The following is a 19,650-nucleotide window of genomic DNA, read 5'->3' on the forward strand; positions in this document are numbered from 1 at the left end:
GGACCTCCGGGGGCGGGCTGCCCCGTGGCCCCGCCCTTTCTGAGCGCGGGCGCGCCTTGGCGGGAATTTCGCCTTTTTGGGATTTAGACCACACGGGCTAGCTGGCTCTGGTCGGGACCGCCAGGGTGGATCGTTGGGACTGAAAGTGTGAGCAGGTACGACGTGCACCAAACCAGGGGCGCCCCGGGGCGCAGGACACCGGCTCCCCTCGCCCTTTGGCCGGCCCGCGCGGATCGCTGCCTTGTGCGGACCTGGCGGGGCTTGCCCCCGGCCGGGAGAAGTCGGGTTTGCGCCGGGCCCTACTGATCCTCGCCTGCAGTCTGCGAGGCAGCTTGCAATTCCAGACACTGCGGGGAAACTGGCTCAGTGCGGTTTAGTAACGTAGCGGAAGACGCAGGTCAAGGCGGGCACTGGAAGTGCAGCTAGGTCTGTCCTGCTAACACTTTTTTCTTCTTCACCCTGCCCTGGGCTGCAGGGTCTGACGTAGAGGGGATTTTAAGTTACTGCCACAGCCGGTCGGGGGTGAATTCTAAGTTCTGACAGCCTTGATCTGGGGGAGTCCGTGGCGGGGAGAGTTGTTGAGGATTTGGCCTTTCGTTTTTTTCCTTTGTGCGGGGGGGTGGCGGCTTTCGGGAAACTTTCTGAGGTCACCCCCAATGTCTCGGCCCTCCCCACCTACAGGAATCTCATCACAACTTCTTTGGAGCCCTTAATGATAATCATAATGAACCCCAAACATTTCAGGACATGAAGTAAACATGGATAACTGTCCCGCTGCGTCGACGTTCCTGACCGACAGCTTGGAGCTGGAGCTGGAGACAGAATGGTGCAAACCCCCTTGCTTTTCTTGTGATTTTGACAACAGAGGAGGAGGAAAACATTTTTCTGGAGAGTCCTACCTTTCCAGCGGAGCTCTTAAGCGGTAGGTAAAAAGTCGGAAACTTTGTTTTTCCCTATTCAGATTTTTTATCAGCCTGTTTAGGAATGTTATTTAATTATGACTTAAGTCCATTAAACTTTAATGTTCATCAGGCAATGTTCTTGTAAATCGGCTTAGTATATCACACAGATGCAAGCTATTAGCTCTGTTGGTTTCCTGGTTAGAGCACACCTGAAAGATTTTTGCAAGGAGAACTTTCTTGTTACCTGATGTTCTCTGACCTCACTGCTGCCTCAGCTTTGGAGTAAGGAGCCGGGCACTAATTTACTTGAAGTGAATTCTGAACTACCTGGGCTTTTTGAAGTCCCATTTCCTTCTAAAACATGAGATAATATTCTGAAGCATCTCAATAATTAAGACATGCACATTTTTTGTTGCCCCAGTGTCTTCTCACTCTATATATTTAAACATATAGAAATCTTATAGACTTATTTTTTTTTAACTTTCTAATGCACCAGATTGTGTAAGTTCACAGGAATGTTATCTTCAAAGCTCTTGTCTTGGACATGTGTATACACATATTGCAGTAAAACTGCTGTTGCTGAAATATTTTGGAAATACCTGCTGAGGCAATTTCAGTCAGAAAGGAAACCATTTTTGTTGATTATTACAGTTGTACCTTCTTTGAGACCTTAAACGTTATTATTCAACTTGATTATGCCCTTCTTAAGAGATGGCTCAGAATACCTTTTAACTGTCTTAAAAATTAAATGTCCCCTCAAAGGGTGAAATTCTACAACTGAAGACCACAGTTGAAGACAGGTGAAAGTATGTTCCCTAGACCCCTTTCCACATTTTTCCCTCAAATTATATTGCTCTTTAAACTTTTTTTTTTTATCACAGTATAGGGTTGAATTCTTAATATAGTCCAGTTGTACTGTTACTGAGATATAAGGTACCAAGGCACTTCCTTACTTTATAACATCATTGTTGACATGTCATGTGTAACATGGATTCATATAATGTCAAAAAAAAACTCACGCTATAGTATGGGATATAGCATACTTTTTATGAGATTAAATCAGAGTTTCATTTCAGACTGATTTTGAATCTTGATCCTTTACCAACTAATTTTGAAGAGGATACAGTGGAAATATTTGGCATTCAATGGGTTACTGAAACAGCATTAGTGAATTCATCTAGAGTTCTCTTTCATCTCTTGAGGTATGTTTTGTCTTCTGTTTTAAAACTGCCATTGAGTGTAGATGCTTTTCAGATTTAAGTTACATTGCTGGGTGTTTTCTAATACTGATATTACAAAAGCACCTGTAGAATTGTGATTGCTGCTTACTTGATTATCTTATCAGTAACAACAATTAAGCAATAATGTTTGATGGAGTAATGGTTTTAATGAGTTCTTTTTTAGTGATTTTCAGAATTTTCTCATTCTTCTGTATTTGACATCATATATTGAAGACAAATATTTTAGGCTTTGAACTATTCCATAATTTTGGAAGAAAATAAAATCTTTTGTTGCTTAATAGTCATAATTTTTCAGTAATCTTTAGAGAATGAACTCAGACTTGCAAATATATTTTTCAGACTATAATAGAATATGTAATAGAAATATGATTAACCTGGACAACATTAAAAATATTTTTAATAAAAATTTTCAAACATACACAGATGTAGAGAGAATAGTATAACGAACCTCCATATACCCTCCCTCAGTTACGATAAACGTCAAGGGTTTATCACATTTCCTTCATCTGTCCTTATCCCTCTACTCTTGGCTTAAGTATTTCTTAAGCAAATTCCAGGCATCATGTCATCTCACCCTTAACTTCGTCAGTATGTATCTCTTAAAAATATGAACTTATTTTTTAAACATAAACATTACCTCATAATCACAATTAACGAAATTGAAATAATTCATTATTATTTAAAACCTAGTCCATAATTCAGATTTTATATTTGGAGTCACTTATTAAAGGCAAATTATTAGCCCAAAATACATTAAGAATGTATACGTGGGGGCTTCCTTGGTGGTGCAGTGGTTGAGAGTCCGCCTGCCAATGCAGGAGACACGGGTTTGTGCCCCGGTCTGGGAAGATCCCACGTGCTGCGGAGCGGCTGGGCCCGTGAGCCATGGCTGCTGAGCCTGCGTGTCCAGAGCCTATGCTCCGCAACGGGAGAGGCCACAGCAGTGAGAGGCCTGCGTACCGCAAAAAAAAAAAAAAAAAAAAAGAATGTATACATGGTAATTCTAAAATTTATATGGAACCACAAGAGATCCCAAATTGCTAAAACAATCCTGAGAAGGAAGAGCAAAGCTAGAGACATCACACTTTCTGATTTCAAACTGTATTAGAAAGGTATAGTAAACAAACAGTATGTTATTGGCATAAAAACAGACACATAGGTGAATGGAACAGAATTGAGGGCCCAGAAAAACCCACACATATAGGGACAATTTATGGAAAAAGAGCAAAGAACATACAATAAAGGGCAGTCTTCAATAAATGGTGTTGGGAAAATTGGACAGCCATAGGCAAAAGAATGAAACTAGACCACTGTCTTACATCATACACAAAAATTAACTCAAGATGCATTGAAAGCTTGAATATAAGACCTGAAACCATAAAATGTATAGAAGAAAATATAGGCAGTAACCTCATTGACATCAGTCTTAGCAATATTTTTGTGGCTCTAAGTCCAAAAGCAAGGGAAACAAGCAAAGATAAACAAACGTGACTACATCGAACTAAAAGGTACTCACAGCAGAGGAAACCATCGTCAAAGTAAAAAGGCAACCTACTGAATGGGAGAAAGTAATTTGCAAATCATATATTTGGTTAATATAAGGGGTTAATATCCAGAATACATAAAGAATTCATATTGCTCAGCAGCAACAACAATAACAACAAATCTGATTTAAAAATGGGCAGAGGATCTGAACATATATTTTTCCAAAGAATACTTGCAGATTACCAACAGGCATATATGAGAAGATGTTCAACATGACCATTAAGGGAATGCAAATCAAAACCACAGTGAGATGTCACCTCACACCTGTTAGAATGGCTGTTATCAAAAAGACGAGAAATAACAAACGAAGATGTGAAGAAAAGGGAATCCTCATGCCCTGTTGGTGGGAGTGTAAATTGGTGCAGTCACTGTGGAAAACAGTGTGGAGGTTCTTCAAAAAGTTAAGAATAGAGCTACCTATGACCCAGCTGTTCCACTTCTGGGTATTTATCTGAAGGGCATAGAAACACTAATTTGAAAAGATATATTCACCCCCTGTGTTCATTGCAGCATTATTTTTAACAGTCAATATATAAAGATATGGAAACAACCTAAGTGTCCTTCAATGGATGAATGGATGAAGGAATTTTAAATATTTATATACACACATATACACACACACAATGGAATACCATTCAGACTTAAAAATGAGTGAAATCCTGCCATTTGCAGTAACATGGATGGACCTTGAGGGTATTATACTTAGTGAAATAAGTCAGACAGAAAGACAAATACTATATGATTTCACTAATACATGGAATCTAAATAAAGTAAATGAACAAACAAAATAAAACAAAAACAAACTCTTAGTTACAGAGAACAGATCAGTGGTTACCAGAGGGGAAGGGGTTTAGTAGGTGGGTGAAAAAGGTGAAGGGAGTCAACTGTATGGTGATGGATAGTAATTAGACTTGTGGTGATCACGTTGTAGTGTACACAGATGTGGAATTGTAGTGCTGTATACTTGAAACTTATATAATTAAAAGAAGAATGTATACATGGTACATTTAAATGAAAATGGAAAGTTGGAGGGATTTCTCCTCTCACCCTCATCCCATGGAACCTGTGCCATATTATGTGTTTTATTGGGAAAATAGGCTGTGTGAGTGATTCTGTATAATCCTAAACATTATAGAATGAGTTGAGTCTTACCCAGGGCATAGGTTATGAATGTGGCTCAATCTTTAAGGAGCTGAAAGGCAACTAGGAAGAATAGCAAGAGAAGATTATTCTCAGAAATTAAGGTGGAACATCGTAAGTTAAAACTTCCCCTGATTAGTCTACATTACATATTCTATTCCTCTTCAGAACTCCTATTGTGTAACTACATGATACAATTTAACATTTCATTATATAACTGTTAACCTAGGATGTTTTATATAGCCATCTTAAACTTGTTAAAGATATAAACAGTATCTTCTTGATGGGGAAATCTATGATATTTTATATAATTTTTGAGATAAATGTAGCTGTTAGTAGAACTTTTTGGGAGGTCAAAGACATGTTTTATTTTCTCTCAGAGTCTTTACTACCTGAAGCTGACAGTAATAAACATTCATGAAGTGTTAAACATTATTCACGAATGAGAGGCATTAAAGCTGTGTAAAAGATTTGGAAATACTGTGTAATTGTTGCATGCTTTAAACTACTCTAAAACTAATTCTCACCTTACATTTTTTAAATTAGGCAACAGCTCTACAACTTGGAAACCTTATTACAGGCCAACTGTGATTTTGGTAAGTTTTAAGTATGTTTAATGGCAAAAAGAAATGGTGCTCCCTTACAGTGAATTGTACATGGATCTATGATGTGTCATTGGGCTATCATAATAACGTGAAGGAAGTGATAGTTCAGAAGTTCAGGATACAGTTATATTTAGTGTTCAGAAAAACTATGACACTTAAATTTTGTTTGTAGATGAAATTTATAGTATTTTTCCAAATCTGCAAGTAAAATTAAGGCTAAACATCTTTGAAGTGAATTAGTAACTTGCTTTGGGGATGGGGAGTGGGCTGGAGAACTTAGAGAAATAGAAAGTGCTGGACCTCATGCTCTCTTTCTTGTTTTTCTTTTCTGCTTTCTCTTTTTGTTTTTTTTTAATTTTAAATTTTATTTATTCTTATTTTTGGCTGCATTTGGTCTTTGTAGCTGCGCGCGGGCTTTCTCTAGTTGCAGTGAGCAGGAGCTACTCTTTGTTGCAATGTGCGGGCTTCTCATTGCAGAGGCTTCTCTTTGTTGTGGAGCATGGGCTCTAGGTGCACGGGCTTCAGTACTTGTGGCACTTGGACTCCGTAGTTGTGGCTTGTGGGTTCTAGAGCTCAGGCTCAGTAGTTGTGGCACACGGCCCTAGTTGCTCCACAGCATGTATGATCCTCCCGGACCAGGGCTTGAACCTGTGTCCCCTGCATCGGCAGGCGGATTCTTAACCACTGCGCCACCAGGGAAGTCCCTGTTTGTTTTTAACATTTAATGGATTACTGATTTGTGGGGGAATTGGTATAGTTAAGGTAGTGAAGGGAATTGAAGGGCAGTGTGTTTTAGTTCAGGCTAGCTGCTTCTCCTTTCTAACAGTTCTGGTACAGTGTAGTATTTAGAATCATGACTCTGTGGTCAGCCTGTGTTCTAACCCTAGCTAATTGTGGGTCTCACATTAGGTAATAGTTCCCACCATTGAGTTCTTGTGAGGACTAAATGACATAATGTGTATTAGGTGCTTAGCCTAGTATCTGTTATTAGTGATGCCCAGCAACCAAAGATCACTTGGATCCCACCTTTGAAGGGTTTATTAGCTTAGGAAGCAAGGGGGAGATATACATCATGAGGAACAGTTGGGGCTTCTCAGTAAGAGGAAGTAGGGAGGGGCTTTTGACAGGGTATGCGCTTGTGCTGGCTGATTTGGGGTAGAGTTTAAGGGGGCTATGGCTTTATTCTGGATTTGATGCTGTTAAGAAGCAGGAGCAATTTGATGACTAAGTTAATTTTTAATTTTTCTCCAGAAGGTGGGACACACAGAAGGACGCAAGGGAAGATTCTAATTTGTAATGAAGCAATAGTTATTTTAGCTGGAAGAGGAGGGTAGTCTGTTTCTGTATTTTGTTTGTTTTTGTGTGGTTGTGTAGTGCCTTGTTTCTGTGTCAGACATGATTACAGAGAGGTTTTGTGTTTTTCTTGTTTCACCATAATCATGGAGTGATCTTGTATGATTATTTTTGATATTGTATGACAACTGTTTAATTTCAGTAGGGAGCGTCATGGCCTAATTGTTAGTTATCAGCTGTCAGGGCTGTTTTGTTTTGTTAGTTTGTCCTCAGTAAATGTTGGATATTACTGTTTCATTATCACCTGGGTCCCTGCTTCATGCCAGGTACTGTGCAAGGTGCTGATGAATCAAAGAGGAAAATTATGCTGCTGAAGAGTTTGCAGTTGAGTAAGACAGATAAACAAGCATAGTCAGCATGGTAGATGGAAGAGTGTAGTAACAGAGGCATGCAAAAGCTGCTACAGGAGCCAAGGGCTTTATCCATTTATGTGCTCATCACTGAGTGATGGCAGATCTGGGTCTTCAAGGATGAGGAGGAATTAGCCAGGCAAAAAATTTTGGAGAAGTTTTGGGGATAGGATGAGTTCCAGGTACAAACAACTGTATAGACAAAGACATTGAGGTATATAAAAACATAAAAGTTCAGGGAGCAGGGAGTAAGTAATAATTACGTATGGTTGGACTCAAGTGTGTGTGAGTGGTTAATTTTTGGAAGGGATGCAATCATAGGTGTCTTTGTAAGCAATACCAAAGACCCAGAATTTTATTTTGAAACTCCTGGAGAGTGTCTATAAGATTGTAGTGGAAACAGCAAAAATACCTTTACTATATAGAGTGACTTAATTAAATTGGGTTTGTGGAAGGCATTTATTGAGCAAGATTATTCTTTGAAAAGCACTTACTGACCTAAAATTACTACAATGGACTATTTTTTGAAATGGTTACTTGTTACACTGACATTTTGGCTGGTATTATTACTTAAAAAACTTACTAACAGATTTGTTGGGCAGGTTAGCGTATTAAAGACTATCCCTACATAAGCTTACTCCTGCCATGCAGCTGTGTCAGGGCTTTGTTAATAAACTCATGTAAACCCTTGGCCCTCAACTCTCCCCAGGAAGCCCTTATTTAGGGTCACTTACTGAAGTGCATATGGTTCTTATTCTGTTGATTTTACTCCCTGGATTGCTTTCCTGTTGAGGCAGAATAGCATACATAATGTTATTTTTTACTGATACCTGTTATTAAATATAGCTATTGATGTTACCCCTTTTTCAGATATTGTATTTTTTTTGTCCCTAGGCATTTTATTTGGATTTTTTTTATGCCTTCCACTGTTTTTAGCTTCATTGACCACAGATTCTTTCATCATTGTCATTTCTGGGTCTGTTTGTATTGGTTGATTTTTCTTCTAGTTTTATGATACATTTTTCTGCTCTTTTGAACATCTAGTAATTTTTTATTGTGTGATGGACATTATAGATTTTACATTGCTGCTTTCTGAATTTTCTTGTATTCCTAAAACTAGTGTTGAATTTTGTTCTGGCTTACTGTTGAGTACTTGTAATCCATGGGATCTTTTTGAGGCTTGTTGTATATTTTGTTAGGACTTTTAAAAAGTAACCTTTAGTCTAATGTTAATTTAGTTCTAGTAAGGCTTCTGAGGATTCTTTGTGGTGTATTTTTTTCTTTCTTTCTTGCTGGTGGGAACTTGAACTGTTCCCTGGTTTGAGTAAGCTTTTTCTGGTGTTTTTCTCTGGCCTACAGATCAGTACTTAGTCAAAGACTCAAAGGGGACCCCTCTGTACATTTCTAGGGCTCTTTTTTTTTTTTTTTGAGGTATGCGGGCCTCTCACTGTCGTGGCCTCTCCCGTTGCGGATCAAGGCTCCAGACGCGCAGACTCAGCAGCTATGGCTCACGGGCCCAGCCGCTCTGCGGCATGTGGGGTCCTCCCGGACTGGGGCATGAACCCGTGTCCCCTGCATTGGCAGGTGGACTTGGAACCACTGCGCCACCAGAGAAGCCCTAGGGCTCTTTTTTTTGTGTAGCTTTCTTTCTTCTTTGGTACTTTTATCCTGCAAATTTAGACTACCCTAAACTCAGATCTCATGTCTCTTTGACTCAGTGATTTGGGCTCTGAATTCTCTCTCCTGTGCTGCAGCCTATAAACTGTCTCTAGGTGGGAAGCTGGTGCAATCTTAGGACTTCTCTCTGGGATAGCAGTCTTGTGTTGCCTTTGTCCAATGCCTGAAAATTATTGTTTTACTGTTTTTGGTTTTCTAGTTTAAGGTGGGAGCTGGGTAATTCTGATTCCTTTTACTCCATCGTGGCCAGATGCAGCAGTTCACAGCAGTTTTTTTTTTTTTAACTAATTAATTTATTTATTTTTGGCTGCATTGGGTCTTTGTTGCTGCATGTGGGCTTTCTTTAGTTGTGGTGAGCAGGGTCTACTCTTCATTGTGGTGCGTGGGCTTCTCATTGTGGTGGCTTCTCTTGTGGCGGAGCATGGGCTCTAGGTGCTCGGGCTTCAGTAGTTGTGGCCTGTGGGTGCAGGCTCAGTAGTTGTGGTGCATGGGCTTAGTTACTCCATGGCATGTGGGATCTTCCCAGACGAGGACTCGAATCCGTGTCCCCTGCATTGGCAGGCAGATTCTTAAGCACTGCGCCAAACCACTGCACCACCAGGGAATCCCACAGCAGTTGTTTTTAAGAGAGTACTTCATTTACGGGCTGAGAATTGTGACACTGGGGGATCATATGACTTTTGTAAGCGAAGTATAATTAAGCTATAAAAGTGCACTGGACTGTTTGGTATGTGGATATATGGACATTATCTTTATGCTTATGCTCCTGTTTTGCCAAATAGTATCCACATTTGCTCATTTGAATACAAATTTAAAAATGAATTTTGCCTTATGTTTAATATGGGTGATAATTTGTTGCCTATAGTAAGTTTTTCCCCCCCTTTTCCTGCCAGCTCCTCCTCCCTCAGGTTTACTACTAATAATCAGTCTCCTCAGGTCTCAGTTTGAGTCTCCTCTCTGTACATCTTTCCCTACATGTACGATCTCATCAGTTCCTTTATTTCTAAATGATAACAACTCCAAAAGGTTTACCTACATTCCAGACCTCTCCTTTGCACTCCAGGCCTTGCATGTCAAACTGCCTGACATCTGTCCTTGGATTGCTTAGATAGTGCAAAGTGTACATCTGTGATGTCTTCCAAAACCAATTCATACTGCCCATGTTTTCTCCACTCATTACATGGTGCTAACAGTTGCCTATATGTCATTCTTGATTCTTTAATTTCCTTTAAACTCATATCATCCATTGAATTCCCAGTAGGTTTATGACCAAAATATACCTTCAGCCTACCCATTTTCCTATGATCTCTTGAATTACTGCTATAGGGCTCTTAACACATCCTCCTTTGCCCCTCTATCATCTGTGTACAAAATCTGCTTTAAATGTATATCAATTCCTGTTCCTCCTAGATCAAAACCCAATGAAAGGCCATCTACTGTATTTCAATGAAATCAAAACTCCTTATTATGACTTGTAAGGCCCCAAATGACTTATTCCTATCTCTCTCAAACCATGCCGTCTTTCCCTCACTTCAACATTTACATCAGCAAAAATTAGCAAAAATTATCTGGGTGGTTACTATGTGCAAAACACTCATAACCACTCTAGGGCAAATGAGTAAAACAGAAAACAAAAGCAGAGAAAACATGATGAGAATTATAGGTAAGTGAGAAAGAAAGAAGACTGGCAGCATGTGACATCAGTGAAGCCAGGTGTAGTGAATGCTCCTATAAGGGCAAGTTAATTGAGCACAAGTGGTGCCCATTAGATTGGACAACATGATTTCACTGGTGACCTTACTAAGAGCAGTATGGGGGGTGGGGGATGGTAAGCACCATATAGGAGTCAGTTGAAAAAATGAAAAGCTAGAGAATTGCTACTTATATGGCTCACAATTTTTTTGTCACTGCCCACTGTTTATTTAAACAATGATTAACATTATCTATTTTGGTTTTAGGGAAGATATCAACCCTACATTGCAAAGCAGCCAATATTAGGCAGCAGTGCATAACATTTCTTCATTATGTTAAAGTCTTCATTTTCAGGTAGGCTGTCAGATGAGTAATATGAATAATGCATGAATTTCTGAGTGCAAATTTATCCAGACTCTAATTGCTTATTGTATCTCATCGTGTTTTAGGTCCCTGCAAGTACCAAATGCTGAAAGCCATGTTCCTGTCCATCCCTACCAGACTTTGGAGGCACAACTTCCCTCAGTGTTGATTGATGAGCTTCATGGATTACTCTTGTATATAGGACACCTATCAGAACTTCCCATTATTAATACAGGAGCATTTGTAAATCAAAACCAGACTAAGGTTTGCTTTGTTTCATTTAATGTTTAAAGTATCAGGTATTTTTTCCTCCCCACATGGACTATTCATTCAAGAATGAGGGAAATTAGTCAAGAGTGTAGTTCTTGGACCAGACTGCCTGAGTTGAAATACTGGCTCCTCCTTTTGTTAATTATGTGCCATCAGGCAAATAACACCTCTTGCTTCAGTCTTTCCATCTGTGTAATTGGTTTAGCTTCCTAGAGTTATTGGGAGAATTGAATAATTAAAATGCATAAAGTGCTTAGATGTAGTTTACGTTGAATCAGTGATAACTATTCCAGTTGTAACAATGCAAATGTTTAAAAGTTTCAAAGTAAATCAAATAACCTTTGTTTTCTAAAATTTGTATACTCTTTGCCACTGATAAAAGTTTGGGCAAACACTATTTTATATTATAGTAAGATTCAAGAAGATCATCTTTAAAAAGCTATGCTTTCAAAACCACATCATTATGTCTGTTCTGGCTTTTGAGATATTTTCAGAATATGATTAAGATTGTTTTAACTGTGCCCCCTTTTTTTTTCCTACCTGTGATGATCAGTCTCTGGTTTGGTTTATAAAAATGTGTTAGCATGATCCAGCCTGTGGATGTAATTAACAAATTCTTCATAGGAAAATGTGAGCTGCTGTGAGTGACAAATTATAATTTCCCGTGGCATTCCCTGAATTCTCAATCTCTTCTATTTGACTTCACCAATTTTAATAACATTCAGTTTTTAGGAACGAGTCTTTGCCAAAATATAAGGTACAATTAAATGTTTATATTTCTGTGAAATTTAACAATAATAAAAAATTGACTCTTCTTATCAGGGATCAATATATGTAATAATAAAAGTAAATAGAATTCCAACTGAATTCACAGGTGAATATATCTAATCCATAGAAACCAAATAGGTAATTGTTTTTAATCATGTCAATTAATAAAGATTCGTGGGTGGATTGTGCTGGGAGGGATATTTTTCTTTCTTTTTAGTCTCTGTAAATTGGACTGATTTTTATTTTCTGAATATCCATCAAATGCTTAAGAAAATTAAAATTAATAATTTATCTAGCAGCAGAAATAAAAAAATGTGTGCAAGTGTCCTCAAACTAGGTTTTGCCTTTCATAGGCTTTTAATTAGACAGACTTGAGAGTATAGGTTATTTGAAGATCAGAAGACTGAATTTTTAAAGCAGGGGAATGGAGTCTTCAACACATAAACAAAAAAATCATATGCTGAAATACTGTTCTCTTCTGAAATATCAGCAAAACGAAAAAATCATAAAATAAAAAGCATCTTTCAAGACTCTATATATTTCTTATATTTTACCATTCTCATATATGAAGGCTAATGCTTTCATTGGTATTTACAGTTGAGCATCTGTCTTTTATTCTTTTTTAGGGACTTTTTAAAATTAGAGATACTATTTGTTGGTATGATGTATTACGAATATTTTCGTTTATCTTTTTTTTCAGCAATTAAGCTGACTTGCTAGGTAGATAGATGATTTAAGTTTCTTTATATAGTTATATTTATCAGTTTTTTTCTTTGGTATCATTCCTATGCTATTGTAAAAAACATACATTTTTTTATACTTATCTCTTTAATTTATCTCTTTTTAAAAAATGTACTGTGAGGTAGGAAATCTAGCTTCTTACAGATGAATAAGTTAATAATCCTGTCTCTTATTGAATGACCTATGCTTTCCCCACTGATTTGACATATCATGTGTATCCATTTCTCTCTTCCCTATTTTTGCTATTTACTATCTATTTCTGAGCCAGCACTGTTTTATTAGTGTTGTGTTTTATTTTGTTTGCATGTTTGATAAGGCAAAACCCCTCTCCATCATTCATCATAGTTGTTTTAATAAAAAGTATGTATCATTGTAGTATTTTAGTGATTTGAAATGTTGACTGGAGAAAGTTTATTGATAATCTGCTAGCACAGTAAAGAGCACTGGCTTTTGAATCAGATAGAATTAGGTTTGAATTCTAAAGCATTAATTGAGGGGTAAATTTCTTCACCACTTTTAACTTTAGTTTCTGTATGGGCATGACAGTAGTGTCTAAATGATAATCCAGAAGTTCTTGTTAAAATATCTTATGGAAGTTCCTGGGTATTCATTACATTGAAAAACATATTTCCTAGCTAAAGTCTAAAACAAAATCATGAAAATAAGTGTTTAAAGAAATTCATTTACTGCCTTGCAGCTGTAGTAGAATCTCAGTTGGTTGGTAGGGGCCTTTACTGTACAAGTCTGTTCAGCAGCCCCAAGGTGGGTCTGTCTTGAACAACATCAGTTAAGAGTATATCTTGCTTTTAAAGATCTCCAGTGAAAAAATCCTCTAATGAACAAGACAGAGGTTTCTCTTGAGCTTTTGAATAGTGTTAGGTTAACTTGTGCATTATGGAGGAGTGTTGTGACATGCTATAAAATACCTAATAAAGTGTTAATGAATTTTCAGTCACAGTTTTTAATGTCATTCACAGCTTTTCCCACCATCATGGCATTTGTTACATCTCCACTTAGATATCCATTGGCTAGTGCTGGAAATTCTTCACATGCTTGGTGAAAAATTGAGTAAGTTTATGGATTTCTGATTTATGTCCCTTTTCAATGTAAATGTTTTTTAAGCTAAATTGTTTTTTAAAATTATACAATAAGTGCTTTCTGATTATTATTATTTTTTTAATCAAACAGTAACCAAACTGAAAAATGAAGGTCTTACTTCTTTTTTCTAGAGATAACTACTGGCAACGGCTTGGTCCATTTATCCATCCATCCATACTTACTATCTATTAGTATACATATATAGAAACTCATAGGTAGGGTTTTTGTTTTTCTTTCTAACCACAAATGGTATCATCATATTGTCCTAATGTAGGGTTTCATTTAACAGTTTTTTAGAGATCTGTTCATGTTAGTTCATACAGTTTTATGGACCTATCATAATTTATTTAGCCAAGTCTATTTTTTGATATTTCAGTTAATTCTGTTTATTTTGGTATTACAAATAATATTTCATTGAACATCCTTATGTAGATATAAGATATACATCTTTGAATACTTGTACAAGTTATTTAGTAGATTAGGTTTTTGGAATTGATGTGGCACATTGCACTTATAGTATTTTATATGCTTCTCTGGTGTTGTATATTAAGTTTCCACAATTTATGTACACTAACTGTGAACATGCCTTTGCTTCATACTCTTGCCAGTAGTGGATATTATTAATCGTATTTTTTGCCAACTAATGTGTGAAAAATGATACTGAGCCTCTGTTTTTGCAATTTCCCGATTACCAGTGAAGTGGAGCATCTTTAATTTTATTGTCTTTTTATATTTGCTTTATTAATTACCTGTTCATTATATTTTGCAAAGTACTTGTTTTATCTCTTGTTTCATTCTTTCCCGCCTTTCTTTAATTAATTAGTAGAGGTCTGTATATATTATGGATGGTAATCTTATTTCACATGTTGCCTATTTATTTCTTGGTCTTGCTCTTTGACACCTTTAGTTTCCGTTATCAAATTGGCAATTTTCTATAAATATTATAAAGTTGTAAATTATTATTATTATTTTTTTAAGCACTTGAGCATTTTTAATGTTCAGAACAGTCTTTGTGATTAACACAATGATGTGTACATTATAACGTAGCACTTACTGTCTTAAAGTGTCAGGACTAACTACAGACAGGCTTACTACTTGACTTCGTTACAAATTAAAAGGATTTCTTTTTTTTTTTTAACATGTTAATTGGAGTATAATTGCTTTACAGTGGTGTGTTAGTTTCTGCTTTATAACAAACTGAATCAGCTATACATATACATATATCCCCATATCTCCTCCCTCTTGGGTCTCCCTCCCATCCTCCCTATCCCACCCCTCTAGGTGGTCACAAAGCACAGAGCTGAGCTCCCTGTGCTGTGCGGCTGCTTCCCACTAGCTATCTATTTTACATTTGGTAGTGTATATATGTCCATGCCACTCTCTCACTTCGTCCCAGCTTACCCTTCCCCCTCCCCATGTCCTCAAGTCTGTTCTCTACGTATGTGTCTTTATTCCTGTCCTGCCTCTAGGTTCTTCAGAACCTTTTTTTTTCTTTTTTAGATAAAATATATGTGTTAACATACGGTATTTGTTTTTCTCTTTCTGATTTACTTCACTCTGTATCCATCCACCTTTCTACAAATAACTCAGTTTCCTTTCTTTTTATGGCTGAGTAATACTCCATTGTATATAAGTGCCACATCTTCTTTATCCTTTCATCTGTTGATGGACACTTAGGTGGCTTCCATGTCCTGGCTATTGTAAATAGTCCTGCAATGAACACTGTAGTACATGATTCGTTTTGAATTATGGTTTTCTCAGGGTATATGCCCAGTAGTGGGATTGCTGGGTTGTACAGTAGTTCTATTTTTAGTTTTTGAAGGAACCTCCATACTGTTCTCCATAGTGGCTGTACCAATTTACATTCCCACCAACAGTGTAAGAGGGTTCCCTTTTCTCCACACCCTCTCCAGCATTTATTGTTTCTAGATTTTTTGATGATCGCCATTCTGACTGGTGTGAGGTGATACCTCATTGTAGTTTTGATTTGCATTTCTCTAATGATTAATGATGTCGAGCATCCTTTCACGTGTTTGTTGGCAATCTGTATATCTTCTTTGGAGAAATGTCTATTTAGGTCTTCTGCCCATTTTTGGATTGGGTTGTTTGTTTTTTTGATATTGAGCTGCATGAGCTGCTTGTATATTTTGGAGATTAACCCTTCATCAGTTGCTTTGTTTGCAAATATTTTCTCCCATTCTGAGGGTTGTCTTTTTGTCTTGTTTATGGTTTCCTTTGCTGTGCAAAAGCTTTTAAGTTTCATTAGGTCCCATTTGTTTATATTCGTTTTATATCCAGTTCTCTAGGAGGTGAGTAAAAAAGGATCTTGCTGTGATTTATGTCATAGAGTGTTCTGCCTGTGTTTTCCTCGAAGAGTGTTATTATGGTGTCTGGCCTTACATTTAGGCCTTTAATCCATTTTGAGTTTATTTTTGTGTATGGTATTAGCGAGTGTTCTACTTTCATTCTTTTACACGTAGCTGTCCATTTTTCCCAGCACCAGTTATTGAAGAGGCTGTCTTTTCTCCATTTTATATTCTTGCCTCCTTTATCAAAAATAAGGTGAACGTATGTATGTGGGTTTATCTCTGAGCTTTGTATCCTGTTCCATTGATCTGTATTTCTGTGGGATAAACCCCACTTGATTATGGTGTATGATCCTTTTAATGTGCTGTTGGATTCTGTTTGCTAGTATTTTGTTGAGGATTTTTGCATCTATGTTCATCAGTGATATTGGCCTGTATTTTTCTTGTTTTGTGACATCTTTGTCTGGTTTTGGTATCAGGGTGATGGTGGCCTCATAGAATGAGTTTGGGAGTGTTCCTCTCTCTGCTATATTTTGGAAGAGTTCGAGAAGGATAGGTGTTAGCTCTTCTCTAAATGTTTCATAGAATTCGCCTGTGAAGCCATCTGGTCCTGGGCTTTTGTTTGTTGGAAGATTTTTAATCACAGTTTCAATTTCTATGCTTGTGATTGTGTTTCAATTTCTGATTGGTCTCTTTATATTTGCCATTTCTTCGTGGTTCAGTCTTGGGAGGTTGTGCTTTTCTAAAAATTTGTCAGTTTCTTCCAGGTTGTCCATTTTACTGGCATATAGTTGCTTGTAGTAATCTCTCGTGATGTTTTGTATTTCAGCAGTGTCAGTTGTTACTTCTTATTCATTTCTAATTCTGTTGACTTGAGTCCTCTCCCTTTTTTCTTTTTTTTTTTTTTTAAATCTTTATTGGGGTATAATTGCTTTACAATGGTGTGTTAGTTTCTGCTTTATAACAAAGTGAATCAGTTATACATATACATATGTTCCCATATGTCTTCCCTCTTGCGTCTCCCTCCCTCCCACTCTCCTTATCCCACCCCTCCAGGCTGTCACAAAGCACCGAGCTAATATCCCTGTGCCTTGCGGCTGCTTCCCCCTAGCTATCAACCTTACTGCGTTTGTTAGTGTGTATATGTCCATGACTCTCTCTCGCCCTGTCAAAGCTCACTCTTCCCCCTCCCCATATCCTCAAATCCGTTCCCCAGTAGGTCTGCGTCTTTATTCCTGTCTTAACCCTAGGTTCTTCATGACATTTTTTTTTCCTTAAATTCCATATATATGTGTTAGCATACGGTATTTGTCTTTTTCTTTCTGACTTAGTTCACTCTGTATGACAGACTCTAGGTCTATCCATCTCATTACAGATAGCTCAATTTCATTTATTTTTAAGGCTGAGTAATATTCCATTGTGATTATGTGCCACATCTTCTTTATCCATTCATCCGATGATGGGCGCTTAGGTTGTTTCCATCTCTGGGCTATTGTAAATAGAGCTTCAATGAACATTTTGGTACATGACTCTTTTTGAATTTTGGTTTTCTCAGGGTATATGCCCAGTAGTGGGATTGCTGGGTCATATGGTAATTCTATTTGTAGTTTTTTAAGGAACCTCCATACTGTTCTCCATAGTGGCTGAACCAATTCACATTCCCACCAGCAGTGCAAGAGTGTCCCCTTTTCTCCACACCCTCTCCAGCATTTATTGTTTCTAGATTTTTTGATGATCGCCATTCTGACTGGTGTGAGATGATATCTCATTGTAGTTTTGATTTACATTTCTCTAATGATTAATGATGTTGAGCATTCTTTCATGTGTTTGTTGGCATTCTGTATATCTTCTTTGGAGAAATGTCTGTTTAGGTCTTCTGCCCATTTTTGGATTGGGTTGTTTGTTTTTTTGTTATTGAGCTGCATGAGCTGCTTGTAAATTTTGGAGATTAATCCTTTGTCAGTTGCTTCATTTGCAAATATTTTCTCCCATTCTGAGAGTTGTCTTTTGGTCTTGATTATGGTTTCCTTTGCTGTGCAATACCTTTGAAGTTTCATTAGGTCCCATTTGTTTATTTTTGTTTTTATTTCCATTACTCTAGGAGGTGGGTCCGAAAGGATCTTGCTGTGATTTATGTCATAGAGTGTTCTTCCTATGTTTTCCTCTAAGAGTTTGATAGTTTCTGGCCTTACATTTAGGTCTTTAATCCATTTTGAGCTTATTTTTGTGTATGGTGTTAGGGAGTGATCTAATCTCATACTTTTACATGTACCTGTCCAGTTTTCCCAGCACCATTTATTGAAGAGGCTGTCCTTTCTCCACTGTACATTCCTGCCTCCTTTATCAAAGATAAGGTGTCCATATGTGCGTGGGTTTATCTCTGGGCTTTCTATCCTGTTCCATTGATCTATCTGTTTTTGTGCCAGTACCATACTGTCTTGATTACTGTAGCTTTGTAATATAGTCTGAAGTCAGAGAGCCTGATTCCTCCAGCTCCTTTTTTCGTTCTCAAGATTGCCTTGGCTATTCGGGGTCTTTTGTGTTTCCATACAAATTGCGAAATTTTTTGTTCTAGTTCTGTGAAAAATGCCAGTGGTAGTTTGATAGGGATTGCATTGAATCTGTAGATTGCTTTGGGTAGTAGAGTCATTTTCACAATGTTGATTCTTCCCATCCAAGAACAGGGTATATCTCTCCATCTATTTGTATCATCTTTAATTTCTTTCATCAGTGTCTTATAATTTTCTGCATACAGGTCTTTCATCTCCTTAGGTAGGTTTATTCCTAGATATTTTATTCTTTTTGTTGCAATGGTAAATGGGAGTGTTTTCTTGATTTCACTTTCAGATTTTTCATCATTAGTATATAGGAATGCCAGAGATTTCTGTGCATTAATTTTGTATCCTGCTACTTTACCAAATTCATTGATTAGCTCTAGTAGTTTTCTGGTAGCATCTTTAGGATTCTTTATGTATAGTATCATGTCCTCTGCAAACAGTAACAGCTTTACTTCTTCTTTTCCGATTTGGATTCCTTTTATTTCCTTTTGTTCTCTGATTGCTGTGGCTAAAACTTCCAAAACTATGTTGAATAAGAGTGGTGAGAGTGGGCAACCTTGTCTTGTTCCTGATCTTAGTGGAAATGCTTTCAGTTTTTCACCATTGAGGATGATGTTTGCTGTGGGCTTGTCATATATGGCCTTTATTATGTTGAGGAAAGTTCCCTCTATGCCTACTTTCTGGAGGGTTTTTATCATAAATGGGTGTTGTATTTTGTCGAAAGCTTTCTCTGCATCTATTGAGATGATCATATGGTTTTTCTCCTTCAATTTGTTAATATGGTTTATCACATTGATAGATTTGCGTATATTGAAGAATCCTTGCATTCCTGGAATAAACCCCACTTGATCATGGTGTATGATCCTTTTAATGTGCTATTGGATTCTGTTTGCTAGTATTTTGTTGAGGATTTTTGCATCTATGTTCATCAGTGATATTGGCCTGTAGTTTTCTTTCTTTGTGACATCCTTGTCTGGTTTTGGTATCAAGGTGATGGTGGCCTCGTAGAAGGAATTTGGGAGTGTTCCTCCCTCTGCTATA

General features: G+C 37.4%; 1 protein-coding gene across 1 annotated transcript in view; it reads left to right on the plus strand.

Moving 5' to 3' along the window:
* The first annotated feature begins 758 nt into the window (after positions 1-758).
* The window catches only part of MMS22L (MMS22 like, DNA repair protein), a 143,687-nt gene continuing 124,795 nt past the window's right edge, over positions 759-19,650 (plus strand). The window contains exons 1-6 of the mRNA XM_065888982.1: positions 759-922; positions 1,979-2,104; positions 5,375-5,424; positions 10,772-10,859; positions 10,955-11,132; positions 13,625-13,715. Of these exons, the coding sequence (XP_065745054.1) occupies positions 759-922; positions 1,979-2,104; positions 5,375-5,424; positions 10,772-10,859; positions 10,955-11,132; positions 13,625-13,715 (697 nt within the window). The remainder of the gene's footprint in view (positions 923-1,978; positions 2,105-5,374; positions 5,425-10,771; positions 10,860-10,954; positions 11,133-13,624; positions 13,716-19,650) is intronic.

The sequence above is a fragment of the Phocoena phocoena genome, chromosome 12 (genome assembly GCF_963924675.1).
Source record: "Phocoena phocoena chromosome 12, mPhoPho1.1, whole genome shotgun sequence".
NCBI lineage: Eukaryota > Metazoa > Chordata > Mammalia > Artiodactyla > Phocoenidae > Phocoena > Phocoena phocoena.